The sequence below is a fragment of the Dipodomys spectabilis genome, unplaced genomic scaffold (genome assembly GCF_019054845.1).
Source record: "Dipodomys spectabilis isolate Male_0828 unplaced genomic scaffold, ASM1905484v1 ptg000017l, whole genome shotgun sequence".
Classification (NCBI taxonomy): Eukaryota; Metazoa; Chordata; class Mammalia; order Rodentia; family Heteromyidae; genus Dipodomys; species Dipodomys spectabilis.
The window spans coordinates 10,213,056-10,231,788 of NW_024870694.1; the positions used below are offsets into that span (position 1 = coordinate 10,213,056).

Genomic DNA, 18,733 nt, shown 5'->3' on the forward strand with positions numbered 1-18,733 from the left:
TCTGTCCCTGAGCCTCTCTGTGCTCAAAGCTACCTAGCACTCTATTACTTGAGCTACAGCGCCACTTCTGGCTTTTTCTGAGTAGTTTGTTGGTCTTTCCTACCCAGGCTGGCTTTGAACTGTAATCCTCAGATCTCAGCCTCCTGAGTAGCTAGGATTACAAGTGTGAGCCACTAGAGCCTAGCTGAAAATAGATTATTTATTTTTTTGTTATTATAGAGATGATATACAAAGGGGTTATTATAAGTCAGGTAAAGAGTACATTTCTTTTTCTTTTCTTTTTATCTGATCAGTCATGGGGCCTGAACTCTGGGCCTGGGCTCTGTCCCTGAGCTCTTCATCTCAAGGCTAGTGCTCTACCACTTGAGTCACAGCGCCACTTCTGAATTTTTCTGCTTATATGCCTCTGAGGAATCGAATCCAGGACCTTGTGCATGCAAGGCAAGCACTCTACCACTGAGCCACCTTTCCAGCCCCGAGGGTACATTTCTTTTTGGACAATGTCACCCCTTCCCGTGCTCTCTCTGTTTTCCCATCCCCACTCACAAGTTGCATAGTTCATTTTCTGGTATCACTGCTGCATTTGTTCACCCTTTGTCTCTCCATTTCTTGGAAACAAATTACTAAGCCTCATTCTGACTCCTCAGATTTCCTTTTTGTACCTTTCACAGTCCATTTTTCTATCATTAACTTATTTTAGCACAGAGCACAGAGGTTCAGTGTTTTTCCTAGATTAATACAACAAGCTTCTAAATAGCTACTTCTTCTCAATTATAGCCAAAAAATACATGTTTTAGCTGAGTGTCAGTGGTTCACATCTGTAATCCTAGATATTCAGGAGGATGAGATATGAAGATTGAAGTTCAAAGCCAGCCTGGGCAGGAAAGTCTGTAAAATTCTTTATCTCTAATCAACCACCCAAAGGAAGTAGAGCTGTGGCTCAAGTGGTAGAGCACTAGCCTGAAGCAAAAAACTCAGGGAGGGCTGGGAAGGTGGCTCAGTGGTAAAGTGCTTGCCTTGCATGCATGAGGCCGTGGTTTTGATTCCTTAGCAGCACATAAGCAAAAATAGTGGCACTGTGGTTCCAGTGGTAGAGCGCTAGCCTTGAGCTGAAGAGCTGAGAGACAGCGCCCAGGCCCAGAGTTCAGGCCCCCTGACCATCAAAATAAATAAATAAATAAATAAAAGCTCAGGGACAACACTAAGGCCCTGAGGTCAAGCCCCAGGACTGAAACATAACAACAGCAATAAAAAGGCATGTTTTGCTGGACGCTGGTCCTCATGTCTGTAATTCTAGTTTCTCTGGCAGCTGAGATGTGAGGGCTGAGGTGTTCAAAGCCAACTAGATAGGAAAATCCTGGACACATCTCCAATTAAGGATCAAAAAGCCAGAACTGGCTGGGCGATGGTGGCTCAGGCATGTAATCCTAACTACTCAGGAGGCTGAGATCTGAGGATCCTGGCTAAAAGCCAACTCATACAGGAAAAGTCTGTAAGACTCTTATCTCCAAGAAACTACTCAGAAAAAGCCAGAAATGGTGCTGTGGATCAAGTGGTAGAATGCTAGCTTTGGGAACAAAGAGGCACAGGGACAGAGCCCAGGTGCTGAGTTCAAGCCCCAAGACTGGCAAAAAAAATCTGAAGTGGAACTGTGGCTCAAGTGATAGAACACCAGCCTTCAGCAAAAAGGCTTAGAAGAGTGCCCAGGTCCTGAGTTCAAGACCCAGTACAAGCACAAAGCAACACAACAAGAGATGGTCTCATGAACATTTTTATCCAAGCTGCTCTGGAACCATGATTGTTATCTTAGCCTCATACATGGTTGAGATGACAGGTGCATGACTCTACACCCAGCAATTAGCTGAGAAGGGGTCTCGTGTGTTTGCCTGGGCTACCCTAAAAACCACAATTCTCCTCATCTTAGCCTCCCAAGTAGCAACTATTTATAGGCATAAGCCACCAGAGCCCAGGTTGGTTCAAACAACTTTTTTAATTGCTGTCTTAATTGATGAAAGTGAACTAAACAACTCAAGGGTTGTGATGGGAGGGAAGAAACGAGAGAGGAACAGCTGATACTAAGTAAAAGAAAGAAATATACATATCACCTGACATATGTAAAGGTAACCCTCTAAAACAACAATAAAAATTATTAAATTTTTTAAAAACTGTTGTCTAAGTCGGGTCCCAGTGACTCACTTCTATAAATTCTAGCTACTCAGGAGGCTAAGATCTGAGGATCTCAGTTCAGAGCCAGCCTGGAGAAGGAAAGTCTGTGAGACTCAGCTCCAATTAACTACCAGAAAACTGGAAATGCCACTGTTGCTCAAAGTGGTAGAGCTCTAGCCTTGAGCAAAAAAGCTCAGGAATAGTGCCCAGGCCCAAGTACTCATGACCAACAACAACAAAAATTCTGTCTAGGGCTAGGAATGTGGCTTAGTGGTAGAGTACTTGACTAGTATACATGAAGCCCTCGGTACCACATAAAAAGAAAAAGCCAGAAGTGGTGCTGTGGCTCAAGGGATAGAGTGCTAGCCTTGAGCAAAAAGCAGCTCAGGCACAGTGCTCAGCTCACCTAGAGCTAGATGCCAGTGGCTCACGTCTGTAATCCTAGCTACCCAAGGGTTGAGATATGAGGATCACAGTTCAAAGCCAGCCTGGGAAGGAAGTCTGTGGGACTCTTATTTCCAATTAACCACCAAAGAAGCTGGAAGTAGAGCTGTGGCTCAAGTGGTAGAGTGCTAACCTTGAGCAAAAAAAAACTCAGAAGTGGGGCCCAGAACCTCAGTCTGAGTCCCAGGACAGGCACAAACATAAATTAATAAATTATTTAACTACTGTTTGTCTAGTAATATATTCTTTCTTCACATTTTTGAGAATTGACATGTTATGTATGATGAATATCATGGGATGTCAATATTAGTAACACCGTAAAATATGGTGTAGCTATAATTTAACAGCGCTAGTTTTCTTACATAACTGTTAGATAACTCAGAAGGCATCAATAGTAAAAGATAGATCCTTAATATGATTACTTTAAAGACCACCAATTCCCTTGCCATTTGTTTGTCAAACAGTATGATCATGAAAAAAATGCTTATGATGTAACATGAAGTAAAAATTTCACAGTCCTATATTATGTATACCATGATCCACAATGCAAAAATAGGAACAACTAGACAACAGCATGTAAAAAACATACTACTGGGCTGGGAAGGTGGCTCAGTGGTAGAGTGCTTGCCTTGCATGCATGTGGCCCTGGGTTTGATTCCTCAGCACCACATAAGCAGAAAAGCCAGAAGTGGCACTATGGCTCAAGAGGTAGAGCTCTAGCCTTGAGCTGAAGGGCTGAGGGACAGTGCCTAGGCCCAGAGTTCAGGCCCTACAACCGACAAAACAAAACAAAAAAATATGTATATATATACTACTAACTACTATGGTGAGAGATGATTATTCTATATTTTCACATACTTTTTTTGGTCACTTGTGAGGCTTGAACTCGGGGCCTGGACATAGTCCCTGAGCCTCTTTGTGCTCAAGGCTAATATTCTACCACTTGAGCCACTACAGGCAGGCTCTGAACTTCGATCCTCAGATCTAAGCCTCCTGAGTAGCTAGGATTATAGGCATGAGCCTCGGGCACCCAGCTGTCATATACTTTTCAATTTTTTTTTTTTTTTGGTCAGTCATGGGTTTTGAACTCTGGATCTGGGTGTTGTCTCTCAGCTCTTCAGCTCAAGGCTACTGCTCTACCACTTGAGCCACAATGCCATTATCAGTTTTCTGGTGGTTTACTGGAAGTAAGAATCTCACTGACTTTCCTGTCTGGGCTGGCTTTGAACTGCAATCTTCAGATCTCAGCCTCCTGAGTTGCTAGGATTACAGTCGCAAGCTACTGGTGCTGAGCTACTTTTTAATTTTTTTAATCTGCCTTTAGTTCAGACTTATTATAATGTAATATACAAACTACGAAGATACTTGTTCTATTTAGTGAGAAACAGGATTTATCAAAAACTTCTCTGGACTAGATGAAGTGGCTCAGGCTCTTAATCCCAGCTACTCAGAAGTTAATTCCAGCTACTCCGGAGGAAAAGACTAGGTTATAAGGCAGCCTAGATAAAATAGTTCTTGAATTTCATCCCAATCAATTTACAAGAAAAAAAAAATTGGGCATATTAGCATTCATCTCTAATCTCAACTACTCAAATAGGATGAAGGTCCATGATGGCCTGGATGTAAACTTGAGACCTTATCTGAGAAATAATGAAAACAAAAAAGGGTTGAGAGGGGTGTGGCTTAAATGGTAGAGTGCTTGTCTAGCTAAATGTAAAAAGCTTTGAGTTCAAATATCAGCACCCCCAAATAAATAAGTTTCTATTTTCTCTTCTATTGGTAAATGCTACAGAAAATGTAAGGCTCATCTTTTTTTTTTTTGGGAGGGGGGGGAGGGTCCGGTCATGGGGCCTGAACTCTGGGCCTGGGTGCTGTCCCTCAGCTCTTCAGCTCAAGGCTAGCACTCTACCACTTGAGCCACAGCGCCACTTCCGGCTTTTTTTTTCCTGCTTTATGTGGTGCTGAGGAATCGAACTCAGGACCTCAAGCATACAAGGCAAATGCTTTACCACTGAGCCACCTTCCCAGCCTGGCTCATCTTTTTTGAGTGTGTTAGTCCTGGGACTTGAATTCAGGGTCTGTCCCTGAGCTTTTTTTCAAGGCTAGTGCTCTACCACTTTAAGCCACAGCTCTAGTTCCAGTTTTGGTAGTTAATTGGAGATAAAGCATCTCACAGAGTGGGGAGCTGGTGGCTCATGCCTTTAATCCCAGCCACTCAGGAGGCTGATGTGGACTGGGATTCAAAGCTATCCTGGGCAGGAAAGGCCATGAGAATCTCATCTCTAACTAACCACATAAAAATCAGAGTGGGGCTGTGGCTTAAAGTGGTAAAGCAAAAAACTTCAGAGACAGCACCCAGGCAAATCTCTGCCTTTTTCTTTTTATTTTCTCGTGTGTGTGTGTGTGTGTGTGTGTGTGTGTGTGAGAGAGAAAGAGAGAGAGAGAGAGAGAGAGAGAGAGAGAGAGAGAGAGAGAGAGAGAGAGAGAGAGAGAGAGAGCGAGCCCTGGGGTTTTAACTTGGGGCCTCAAGCCTGCTCGTGTGTGTGTGTGTGTGTGTGTGTGTGTGTGTGTGTGTGTGTGTGTGTGTGTGTGTGTGAGAGAGAGAGAGAGAGAGAGAGAGAGAGAGAGAGAGAGCGCCCTGGGGTTTTAACTTGGGGCCTCAAGCCTGCTCGTGTGTGTGTGTGTGTGTGTGTGTGTGAGAGAGAGAGAGAGAGAGAGAGAGAGAGAGAGAGAGAGAGAGAGAGAGAGAGAGAGAGAGAGCGCCCTGGGGTTTTAACTTGGGGCCTCAAGCCTGCTAGGCAAGATCGAATATGACTCTTGAGTCATATTCCCAGTCTTTTCTGCTTTAGTTCATTTTTTTTTTTAAGATAAGGTCTTCCATTTAAACCCAGGGAAGCTCAGACCTCTATCCTTCCATCTCTCCCTCCTTTGTAGCTGGAATAACAGGTGCATACCACCATACCCAGGCTCTCAAATTTCTTTCTTGATTACCGCGTTCACCACCACGGCCAGCTAAAATTTCTTTTTTTTTTTTTTTTTTTTTGGTTGGTCCTGGAGCTTGAGCTCTGGGACTGGGCACTGTCCTGAGCATTTCAAAGCTAGCACTCTACCACTTGGGCCACAGTGCTATTCCCAGTTTTCTGGTTGCCAAGGCTGGCTTTGAATCATGATCCTCAGATCTCAGCCTCCTGAGTTACTAGGATTACAAGTGTGAGCTACTGGCGCCCAGCTTGTCCTTCAGCTTTTTCACTGAAGGCTGCTATTCTGCTACTTGAACCATACCTCCACTTCTAGCTTTTTGTTGGTTAATTGGAAATTAAGAGGTTCACAGACTTTTTTGCTCAAGCTAACTTCAAATCATGATCCTCAGATCTCAACCTCCTGAGCAGCTATAATTACAGGTATGAGCAACCAGTACCCAATACGTATCTTTCTTTTATTCATTCGTTCTTTCTTTCCTTTCTTTTTAGATAGAATCCACTATGTTGCCCAGGTTGACTTTGAACTCCAAGGCTCAAGCAATCCATGTACCTTAACTGAGACTACAGCTGCACAGCATAGTGCCCAGCTTAATCCTGTATGTCTATTTAAAAAATGCTATTTAAAAAATTATCAATAGGGGTTGGGAAGGTGGCTCAATGGTAGAGTGCTTGCCTTGCATGCATGAGGCCCTGGGTTCGATTCCTCAGCACCACATAAGCAGAAAAAGCTGGAAGTGGCGCTGTGGCTCAAGAGATAGAGCACTATCCTTGAGCTGAAGAGCTGAGGGACAGTGCCCAGGCCCAGAGTTCAGGCCCCATAGCCCAAAAAAAAAAAAAATTATCAATAGACGTAGCTTAACGGTAAAATATGTGTTTAGCATTCATTCTTGAGGCACTGATTCAATCCTTACCTCACACATACAAAAATAAAAAAACTTAGCCAGGCGCTGATGGCTCATGCCTGGCTAGTCAGGAGGCTGTGACCTGAGGATCCTGGTTCAAAGCCAGCAGCAGCAGGAAAACCCATGAGGTTCATCTCTAATTACCTACCAAAGAGTCTGAAGTGGAGCTGTGGCACAAGTGGTAGAGTGCTATCTGTGAGCAAAAAAGCTCCATAGGGGCTGGGAAGTTGGCTCAGTGGTAGAGTGCTTGCCTTGCATGCATGAGGCCCTGGGTTCGATTCCTCGGCACCACATAAGCAGAAAAAAAAAAAAAAAGGAAACGGAACTGTGGCCCAAGTGGTAAGGCACTTGCCTGGAGCTGAAGAGCTGAGGGACAGTGTCCAGGCCCAGAGTTCAAGCCCCACAACTGACCCAAAAAAAAAAAAGTAGGGGCTGGGAAGGTGGCTCAGTGGTAGAGCACTTGCCTTGCACGTGTGAGGCCCTGGGTTCAATTCCTCAGTACTACATAAGCAAAAAGAAAAAAGCCGGAAGTGGTGCTGTGGCTCAAGTGGTAGAGCGCTAGCCTTGAGCTGAAGAGCTGAGGGACAGCGCCCAGGCCCAGAGTTCAGGCTCCACGACCGGACCCAAAAAAAAAAAGAAAAAGGAGAGTACACACAGAGAGGGGTAGGGGAAACTCATAGCACATCAAGAACAGTCAAAGGAATTTTCCCTTCTATAGACGTTTAAACATCATTGTCCACTGAGGGATAATGATCCAGTAATACAGGTGACAGACTAGGAAACAAGCTCTTACACTAACAGACAGAAACAATTAAAGCAACAAACTAAATCTATGCACCCCTTCACACTCCAGGTGTGAAAAAATAAGAGCCCAAAACACATTGTTTTAGAGGAAATAATGTGAGGTTAGAATAAGGTGAATTTATGAAGGGTAGCAGTTGGCATAGAAACTGAAATTATGTGGCATTAAACCATAGGCAACTCAAAGAAAGGCTTAATAACATTTACTTTTGTGTCACTCACTAAACGATTTTTCTATATAAACTTATTAACTTATACACACAATAACCTAATATTTTCCATAACAATGATTTAGATACTGGAAAATACGATACATGTTAAGGACAATTACAACGCTTACTATCATTTTATCTGTCACCTTAATTTCTATTGTAACTTTTACTTACATTTTTGTGCCGGAAGACTACAATCAATGCACCAAACATCTATCTATCCAAAGTCATCACTTCGGAGCAAAAACTAAAACCACCGTTCATTACAAAAGGGTAACTTGCAAACATCAGATATTGGTTAAAATACTACAACCAGCTCTCGCTCCTGTCACACTCTTCAAAAAAAACATTCACTGGAAATATTCTTTGCATCTTGCAAATTACTACTACTAGGGAAAAGTATAGAGTAAGGAGAGGGAACTAACTTTCTGACCTCTTTTCAACATGACAAAATTAGAACGGCAAAATTACACTCAGGCACATGGAGTACTCTCCTCTCAAATCACTCCAGAGAACTTCATCATTTGCTCCGCCCTCTAATAACTCATGCAAAAAAAGTTCAGCGCCGTCGGAGAGAAACAAGACCGAGCGCATTCACAGGAATGGCTCAGGGCCTTTCCTCCAGGCGGTAAGATCGGCGTGTGCCCTTCTCCGGGGTCCAAAGAGATGGAAAAACACAGGCCTAAGATTTGGGGGGGGGGGGGTGTCCACCGATGCCCAGAAACAGGTTTCTCTCAGAGAAGTTTCGACCGCCATCCTTATTTTATCAGAACGCTCGGGCGCCATGGTCTCGGTCTTGATGGTTTTATTATGGGAAGGTGGGAAACGCCAGGCAGGTTTCCTCTAGGCCTTTCCCCGTCAAGCCTGGGGGTTCCCCCTTCATTCTTCTCGTGAAGCCTCCGTTCTCCCTACGGTGCTCCTGGGCACCCGCGTTTTCCGAGATCTGTCGTCTCCCCCCCCCCCCCTCCTCTCTCCCCGGGATGTGCAAAAGGCGCTGCCCAACCCACCGGGCTCGCCGTTAAAGCGGGAGAGCGCGGACACGCGAGGGCCCCCGCCGAGGCTCCGAGGGGCCCAGGAAGCAGAAGGGCAGGCCAGGGACGGGGGGAGGGGGCTGACCTGGCCGGGGAAGAAAGAGGGGTGAGGGCTCACACGCACACCCGCTTCTCGGGGGGCTGCAGGGAGAAGAGAAGGTGATGGAGGAGGGCGGTGGCCGGGTGCGGCCCCCCACTCCTCCCGCCCCCAGGTCCCCCCCGGCCGGCGGGAGCGGGCGGGCCCGGCCCAGCCCCGGGTCCGGGCTGGCAGGGGGCGTGGGGGATCTGCCTCTAAACTGCGAGGAGACCGAGAACGAGGAGCCAGGGGACTCGGAGGCGGGGAGGGCTGCCTCCCGCCTGAACCCCAGACCCCGACGTCGTCGTCGCCTCCTCCCCGGAGGGAGGACGGGAGCGGTGGGGAAAGCCCGAGGGATGAAAGCGTGAAGGTAAGAGGAAGCCGGGACAGCCCGGCCGACCCAGCCCTGACCCCACTGTCCATCTTCCGGTAACCGCGTCTCTTACCGGTGATGGCGGTGAACTGCTGAATTAACCCCTTCAGCGCCGACGACGCTGCGGAGCCCCCGTGGGCAGCCATCTTACCGCCGCCGCCGCTGCCGCTGCCGCCGCCGCCGCCGAACAACAACACAGACACACACGGACCGCCCTCCCCCACCTCGCCGCGCCGTCTGCGCAGGCGCCTTGGCCGCCCCAGGCTCCACCCCCTCCGCACGTCCTCTGCGCAGACGCACTGCCCCCAGGTCGGAGCGCTCGCTCAGCCGCCGGGGTTGGTGGCCGGGTGGCTACCTGCGCGCCGCATCCTTCTGGCAAGCTTGGAAGCCCGCTTCTTAGACCCGGGATTGATTCCAAAGGAAGCTTCAGGCCCTGCAAGTTGTAGGCTCTTTGCATAACGGCTTCACTGACAATCTCTACTGTCAATTATTATTTTTACCTTTTCCCCCCCTAGATCCACCGCACTTTGCATGGATTCTATCAGCTCCAATTTAAATACAAATCCTACGTGCCAGGTGCCAGTGGCTCTCTCCTGGAATCTCCGTAATTCAGGAGGCTGAGATCTTAGGATCCCGGTTCAAAGCCAGCCCTGGCAGGAAAGGCCATGAGACTGTTATCTCCAATTGACCACCAGAAAACCAGAAGCGGCTCTCTGGCTCAAAGTGGTAGAGCACTAGCCTTGAGCAAAAGAGCTCAGGGACAGCACCCTGGCTCAATTTTAAGCCCCACAACTAACAACAACAGCAACAAAAAAAAAAAAACGGGGTTATTAATAAAGACCATGAAGTGAACCTGGGGTGGTGGTACACACATGCGTATAGTGTTGGGGGTTGGAAGCAGTGGAAATTGGGTTTTAAACCAGCCTAGGCTACAGAGTGAAACAAAAAAAAGTGATCCGGGCACCCGGGGCTCACGCCTGTAATCCTAGCTACTCAGGAGGCTGAGATCTGAGGATCACGGTTAAAAGCCAGCCTGGGGGGCTGGGAAGGTGGCTCAGTGGCAGAGCGCTTGCCTTGCATGCCTGAGGCCCTGGGTTCGATTCCTCAGCACCACATAAGCAAAATGAAAAAAAGCCGGAAGTGGCGCTGTAGCTCAAGTGGTAGAGCGCTAGCCTTGAGCTGAAGAGCTCAGGGACAGCGCCCAGGCCCAGAGTTCAGGCCCCATGACCGGACCAAAAAAAAAAAAAAACAAAGCCAGCCTGGGCAGGAAAGTCCATGAGACTCTTATCTCCAATAAAAACCACTAGGAAATCGGAAGTGGCTCTGTGGCTCAAGTGGTAGAGCGCTCACCTTGAGTTGAAGAGCTCAGGGACAGCGCCCAAGCCCAGAGTTCAAGTCCCACGACCAACAAAAAAAAAAAGTCTTTAGAATTGCAAGAAAATATAAAGTCTACTCCTAAAATCATAGAAAATGTGAAATTTTTTTGTTTTTTGTTTTTTGTTTTATTTCTTTGCAAAGCCTTATATCTGCTAGGCAGGTGCTCTAACTACACCTCCAGTATGAGAAACCTGTTTAAAAAAATAAAAACAAATAGAGGGGAAAACCATGGCTTTTCCTCAGAAAAGAAATTAAACTCTCAGGGTGCTGGTGACTAATCCTAGTTGCTGAGATCTGAGGATTGTGGTTTCAAGCCATCCTGGGCAGGAAAGTCTCTGAGAGACTCATCTCCAATGAACTACTCAAAAAACAGAAGGTGGTATGGAAACAACCTAGATGCCCCACCACAGATGAATGGATCCAAAAATTGTGGTATCTATACACAATGGAATATTATGCAGCCATTAGAAATGACAAAATAATGGTATTTGCAGGGAAATGGATGGAGCTAGAAGGAATCATGTTGAGCGAGGTAAGCCAAGAACGAAGAGACAAACGGTACATGGTCTCCCTGATAAGTGGATGCTAAATCCAAAATGTTAGGTGATACCACAAAACTAACAGGACTTAAGAAACAAAGAACTCCCACTCATCTGGTTGAACCACTACTAAATATCCCCATGCTGCTGATCACAAATATGGTATATAACATGTGAACACTGTTATATATTACAGACTGTGGTAGACAATTTGCTCCAGGGAAGTTAGAATGAACTTGTGACTTTGAAATTATGTAATCACTTAATCACAATCAAAAAAAAAAAAAAGAACCTCAGGGAAGGGAGGGAGGGAGGGGATGGTAGGGGGAAAACAATGGAGGGGGTAACAATGTTCAAGAGGAAGTGTACTCATTACCTCACTCATGTAACTGTAACCCTCTGTATAGTATCTTTACAATAAAAAAAAAAAAACAGAAGGTGGGCTGGGAAGGTGTCTCAGTGGTAGAGTGCTTGCCTTGCATGCCTGAGGCCCTGGGTTCGATTCCTCAGCACCACATAAGCAAAAAGAAAAAAGCTGGAAATGGCGCGCTGTGGCTCAAGTGTTAGAGCGCTAGCCTTGAACACTTGAGCTGAAGAGCTGAGGGACAGTACCCAGGCCCAGAGTTCAGGCCCCACGACCAGACCCCCCCCCCAAAAAAAAAAAACCAGAAGGTGCTGTGGCTCAAAGTGGTAGAGCGCTAGCCTTGAGCAAAAGAACTTAGGGACAGCGCTCAGGCCCTGGTTCAAGCCCCACAACTGACCCCCCCCCAAAAAAAACCAGACAATTGTATAAATTTAAAGAGGCCTAAGAGAAGTAACAAAGGTGTATGGGGTAAACCTTTCATTTCTTTGAAAACTGGAATATCTGTTTTAATTTCAGACAAAATAGATTTTTCCATATGAAGAAAAAAATCCTCTTGTTTCCATTTCCTGGAGACAAAATAGATTTTAAAGCAAAATGTAGGGGCTGGGAAGGTGGCTCAGTGGTAGAGCACTTGCCTTGTATGCATGAGGCCCTGGGTTCGATTCCCCAGCACCACATAAGCAAAAAGAAAAAAAAAGCTGGAAGTGGTGCTGTGGCTCAAGTGGTATAGCGCTAGCCTTGAGCTGAAGAGCTGAGGGACAGCGCCCAGGCCCAGAGTTCAGTCCCCACAACCGGATCATAAATAAAGCAAAATGTAGCTGGGCATTGGTGGCTCCCATCTAATCCTAGCTAATCAAGAATTTGAGAGCTGAAGATTGTGGTTCAAGGCAGCCCATAAAGATACGTCCCTGAGACTCTTATCTCTAAGTAACCAGCAAAAATTGGAAAGAGAAGATTTGGCTCAACTTTGAGCAACAAAGCCAAGTGATAGTGGGAAGCCATGAATTGAAGCCCCAGTTGGGGACCATTAATTGAAGCCCCACTAGTAACTGGACAAAGAGAGAGACAGAGACAGAGAGACAGAGAGAGAGAAATTTGGCAAATAGATACATATACACATCCTCTTTGTCTTAGATAAAACTATAGAAGATATTGATTATATTCAAATGCACATGAAAAATAAATTTTGACCGTAGAAAGTCTACAAAGAAAGCTTCAACAAATGTTAAAGAATCAGCTGGGCACTGGTGGCTCACACCTGTAATCCTAACTACTCAGGAGGCTGAGAGCTGAGGATTGAGGTTCAAAGCCAGCCTGGACAGGAAAGTCCCTGAGACTCTTTTTTTTTTGGTCTTTTCTTTTTTGGTACTGGGGATTGAACCCAGGACGTGGCACTTGCTAGGCAAGCGCTTTGCCACTGAGCCACATCCCAGCCCAGTCCTGAGACTCTTATCTCCAATTAACAACTAGAAAACCAGAAGTGGCGCTGTGGCTCAAGTGATAGAGCGCTCACCTTGCTCTGAAGAGCGCAGGACAGCACCCAGGACCAAAAAAAAAAAAAAGCCCTGTAATCCGAGCTACTCAGGAGGCTGAGATCTGAGGATTGAGGTTCAAAGCCAGCCTGGGCAGGAAAGGCCATGAGACTCTTATCTCAATAAACCACCAGAAAAATGGAAGTGGCGCTGTGGCCCAAGTGGTAGAACTCTAGCCGTGAGCTGAAGAGCTGAGGGACAGTGCCCAGGCCCAGAGGTCAAGCCCCACTACCAGCAAAAAAAAAAAAGTTAAAGAATCATTATAGCTGTGTATGCTGATCATGGGCACATGCCTATGATGCTAGCACAGGGAAGGTAGAAACAGGAAGATCTTGCGTTGGAGCTAATGATAAACCATCCCAAGAAATTAAAAAAGAAAAATCATTATGCAGAATGTTTTCTAAATATAGATCAGTTAAGATGGAAATTAATTTTTGAAAGAATACCTTTAAAAAATTTGTGCCATCCTCAGTGACTCATTTTTGTAATCCCAGCTACTTAGGAGGAAAAAGGTTAGCCAGACTCCATCTCAACTAACATGTGGGCATATGTTTTCTAGCTCTAAGTCCAGCTACTCAGAAAAGGAAGTAGGAAGGAAGATCCCCGTCAAAGGCCAGCATGAGCAATAAGGAGAGACCCTATCTGAAAAACAGCTAAATAAAAATGGGTTTGGGGTATGGATCAAGCTATAGAGCATTTACTGCAACAATCCCTGAATTTAAACCTCAGTACTCTATCCACCTGTTTATCGAAACCTACTTCTAAATAGCTCACGGACCAAAAATAAAACAAAAACAATGTATACTTAGGGTCCCAACAGATGAATCATTTCAGTAATATTTATTTATCTACTTATTTATAGGTACTTATAGGTACCGGTGCTTTAACTCCAGAACTGATGCTAAGATTTTTCACTTAATGCTGGCACTCTTAACATTTAAGCTACAGCTCCACTTCACTTTTTCTGGTTAATTAGAGATAAGAGTTTCATTGAACCTGTGCTGGTGGCTCATGCCTGTATCCTAGCTACTCAGGATTATGATTCTAAGCCAGCCTGGGCAGAAAAGTCCTTGTGAGACTCTTATCTCCAATAAGCGACTTGAAAAAGCCAAAAGTGGAGCTGGCTGAAGTGGTAATGCGCTAGCCTTGAGCACAGAGAGGTGCAGGGACAGTACCCAGGCCCTGAGTTCATGCCCCAGGACTGGCAAGAGACAGGGGGAGAAGGGGGAAGAGGAGAGAGACAAAGAGAGAGAGAGAGAGAGAGAGAGAGAGCTTCATTGATTTTTCTACCAGGGCTGGTTTTGAACTGTGATCCTCAAATCTTAGCCTCCTGAGTCCTAGAATTACAGGTGTGAGCCACCAGAGCCTACTCAATGAAACTTTTATCTCTAATTAACCAGAAAAAGCAAAGTGAAACTGTAGTTTAAATGTTAGAGTGCCAACATTAAGCAAAAAAATCTTAGCATTTGTTCTGTCTCTGAGTACCTAGGATTACAGGCATATGCCACCGGCAGCCAGCATCTGGCACTGGTTTTTAATTGAAGTATAGGAGTCTTGGAGCCGGGCATTGGTGGCTCATGCCTATAATCCTAGCTACTCAGGAGGCTGAGATCTGAGATCTCAGTTCAAAGCCAGTACGGGCAGGAAGGTCCGTGAAACTCATATCTCCAATAAACTACTAGAAAACTGGAAGTGGTGCTGTGGCTCAAGTGGTAGAGCGCTAGCCTTAAGCTGAAGAGCTGAGGGACAGTACCCAGACCTGGAGTTCAAGCCCCACGACCAACAACAACAACAACAAAAAAGTCTTGGAGCCTGGACTCCCTCTGTCCCCAGGCTAGATGAGGTTTTTTTATTTTTTATTTTTTTCTCTTTTGTCGGTCGTGGGGCTTGAACTCTGGGCCTGGGCACTAACCCTGAGCTCTTCAGCTCAAGGTGAGAGCTCTACCACTTGAGCCACAGCGCCACTTCCGGTTTTCTAGTGGTTTATTGGAGATAAGTCTCACAGAGTTTTCTGCCTGAGCTGGCTTTGAACTGCAATCCTCAGATCTCAGCCTCCTGAGTACCTAGGATTACAGGCTTGAGCCACCAGTGCCCCGCTTAGTTGAGGTTTATTGAATTACATTTGACCTCCAGGCCGAAGTTTCCTAGTCTGGGTGGGTAAGTAAAAAATTTGTTGATTTTTTTTTTTCACTCAAAAAAATTTTTTATTGTACAGATACTATACAGAGGGTTACAGTTACATGAGTAAGGTAATGAGTATACTTCCTATTGAGCATTGTTACCCCCTCCATTGTTTTCCCCCTACCATCCCTTCTTTCCCTACCTTCCCCAAGGTTCTTTTTTTTTTTTTATTGTGATTAAGTGATTACATAATTTCCCAAATTTCACAGTATTGTGGAATAATGATGCTCATTTAAAGTCACAAGTTCATTCTAACTTTCCTGGAGCAAATTGTCTATCACAGTCTATAACATATAACAGTGTACACATGTTATACACCATACATGTGATCAGCAGCATGGGGATATTTAGTAGTGGTTCAACCAGATGAGTGGGAGTTCTTTGTTTCTTAAGTCCTGTTAGTTTTGTCGTATCACCTAACATTTTGGATTTAGCATCCACTTATCAGGGAGACCATGTACCGTTTGTCTCTTTGCTCTTGGCTTACCTCGCTCAACATGATATCTTCTAGCTCCATCCATTTACCTGCAAATGCCATTATTTTGTCATTTCTAATGGCTGCATAATATTCCATTGTGTATAGATACCACAATTTTTGGATCCATTCATCTGTGGTGGGGCATCTGGGTTGTTTCCATATCCTGGCTATTGTGAACAGTGCTGCAATAAACATGGAGGTGCACGTGTCCTTGTATATTGGTTCCTGTTGTTCAGGGTAGATGCCTAGAAGTGGTATGACTGGGTCGTAAGGGAGGTCAATCTTTAGCTTTCTAAGGACCCTCCAGACTGCTTTCCAAAGTGGTTGTGTAAGTGTACATTCCCACCAGCAGTGTAATAGGGTTCCTCGTTCTCCACATCCCCTCCAGCATTTGTCGTTGGCTGATTTGTGGATGTGGGACATTCTGACTGGGGTAAGGTGGTATCTCAGGGTTGTCTTTATTTGCATTTCCTTCACCACCAGGGATGATGAACATTTCCTCATGTGTTTCTTTTTTTGGGTCCAGTCGTGAGGCCTGAACTCTGGGTCTGGGCACTGTCCCTCAGCTCTTCAGCTCAAGGCTAGCGCTCTACCACTTTAGCCACAGCGCCACTTCCGTCTTTTTTCATTTTGCTTATGTGGTGCTGAGGAATTGAACCCAGGGCCTCAGGCATGCAAGGCAAGCGCTCTACCACTGAGCCATCGTCCCAGCCCTCCTCATGTGTTTCTTTGCCATTTTTATTTCTTCATTTGAGAAGTCCCTCTTTAGTTCCCCTGCCCATTTAGTAATTGGTTTGTTAGGTTTGGGAGGGATTAGTTTCTTGAGTTCCCTGTATATAAGGATGTTAACCCCTTGTCTGATATATTGCTGGTAAATATTTTTTCCCAATTAGTTGGTTGTCTTTCTAGCTTGGTTGCAATAGATTTAGCTGTGCAGAAGCTTTTTATTTTAAGGTAGTCCCATTTGTCGAGTCTCTCTCCAATTTGTTGTGACCCTGGGACTCTGTTCAGGAAGTTCCTTCCTGTGCCTATTAGTTCAAGTGTCTCTCCTACTCTGTCCTGCAGTAGTTTCAGAGATTCAGGTTTAATGTTAAGGTCTTTAATCCATTTTGAGTTGATGTTGGTGCATGGTGATAAGCTGGGGTCCACTTTTAGTTTTCCGCATGTGGCTGCCCAGTTTTCCCAGCACCAGTGGTTGAAGGGGCTGTGTTCCTTCCATTGTATGTCTTTGGCTCCTTTGTCGAATATCAGCTGGCTGTAGGCCTGTGGATTTATTTCTGGATTTTCTATTCTGTTCCATTGGTCTTCGGGTCTGTTTTTGTGCCAGTACCATGCTGTCTTTGTTATTATAGCTCTGTAGTAGAGTTTGAAGTTCGGCATGGATAGCCCTCCCATATTGTCTTTATCCCCTAGAATTGTTTTGGCTATTCTAGGTCTTTTTTGTTCCATATGAATTTTTGGATTGTTTTCTGTATTTCAGTCATGTACGTCATTGGGATTTTAATAGGAATTGCATTGAATTTGTATATTAATTTTGGAAGTATTACCATCTTTACTATATTAAGTCGGCCTATCCAAGAGCATGGGAGGTCTTTCCATTTCCTAGTGTCTTCTGCAATTTCTTTCTTTAACTTTTTATAGTTTTCATTAAATAGTTCTTTTACATCTTTGGTTAGGTTAATTCCTAAATATTTTTGGGGAGGTTATTGTGAATTGCTCTCTTTATTTCCCTCTCTTCTTGTACATTGAAAATTTGTTGTTTTGAAATATTCATTGACCCACCTAAGACTGGAATGAGCCTATCCTTAATTCTTAGGTAGATAGACTACTCAAAAAAAAAAAACAAAAAAAAAAAAAACCCATCTTGTGACATTCCTTCACCCTAGTGAGCCACTTAAGCTGATTGGAAATTTTAATTACAATGTTCTCTTTCAGTGACCTTCAGACCTCTTCCTTGATTTTAAGTTTTCTTTCCATATGCCCTCTTATGGCCAAATGCTACCAATCATTCTGCCCTCAAAAACTTAAGATTCTTAGAAACTGAAAATCTTCAGATTTCAGCATCCTGAATAAATACTGGTGTCAATCTATCAATCTTTTTTTGAGTGTGCAAGTGCATGTGCATGTGTGTGTGTGTGTGTGTGTGTGTGTGTGTGTGTATGCGTGCACAGGTTCTGGGGCTTGAACTCAGGACCCGGGCACTGTCCCTGGACTTTTTTTTTTCTTTACACCATAGTGTAAACAAAAGTCGTATATTTAAGTCCTTTTTAGTGTGTGTGTGTGTGTGTGTGTGTGTACTTTTTTTTTTTTTCCAGTCATGGGGTTTGAACTCTGGGCCTGGGCACTGTCCCTGCGCTCTTCAGCTCAAAGCTAGCGCTCTACCACTTGAGCCATAGGGCCACTTCTGGTTTTCTGAGTGGTTTATTGGAGATAAGAATCTCATGGACTTTCCTGCCCTGGCTGGCTTTGAACCATGATCCTCATATATCAGCCTCCAGAGTAGCTAGGATTATAGGCATGAGCCACTAGCACCCGGCTGTCCCTGAGCTTTTGTGCTAGCACTCTACTCCTAGCTTTTTTGCTAATTATACTTAAGAGTCTCACTGACTTTTCTACCAGAGCTGGCTTTGAATCATGGTCCTCAGATCTCAGCCTCCTGAGTAGCTAGGATTACAATCATGAGCCACTGGTGCCAAGGTTTGACTACTTCTTGCTGGTTTGAGTTATCGGCCTTAGTCAGAAGTCTCTCGTCCTTAACTCTCTGTTGATGGGGGCAGTTGGGATATCAGGTCATGGATGTTACAGGTAAGCCCCTGTAAAAGGGAGCATCATTTGGAGATCATAACCAGCAGTGTGTATGCATGAAAAAAAGTTCTTTCTTAAATGAGCCCTCTCACTGACTTTAAATATGCTTAAATCCTCCCCTTTTCATTCCACCATAAACCTAATCTCCTTCCCCACACCTTCAAAACCACACTTCCTGGGTATGGCTTAGAAGGTCTTTAAGGAGGAACTCAGAGGAACTCTGAGTTGTGCAGAGTTCACAGTTTAAACTGAATCCATTAATTTTGTAGCCCAGAGAGGAGAAGGAACAAACTTGGTTAAAACATTAACAATGTTGGGGCTGGGAAGGTAGCTCAGTGGTAAGAATGCTTGACTTGCATGCATGAGGCCCTGGGTTCGATTTCTCAGCACCACATAAGCAGAAAAAGCCAGAAGTGGCACTGTGTCTCAAGTGGTAGAACGCTAACCTTGAGCTGAAGAGCTCAGGGATGG

At 45.0% G+C, this 18,733-nt stretch overlaps 1 protein-coding gene across 1 annotated transcript in view; it reads right to left on the reverse strand.

Annotated features, from left to right (window-relative positions):
• Ubxn7 (UBX domain protein 7) overlaps nt 1-9,136 on the reverse strand; it is a 62,810-nt gene extending 53,674 nt beyond the window's left edge. Inside the window, exon 1 of the mRNA XM_042668790.1 lies at nt 9,060-9,136. Within this exon, the coding sequence (XP_042524724.1) occupies nt 9,060-9,132 (73 nt within the window). The 5' untranslated portion in view covers nt 9,133-9,136. The remainder of the gene's footprint in view (nt 1-9,059) is intronic.
• Between the last annotated feature and the right edge of the window lie 9,597 nt (nt 9,137-18,733).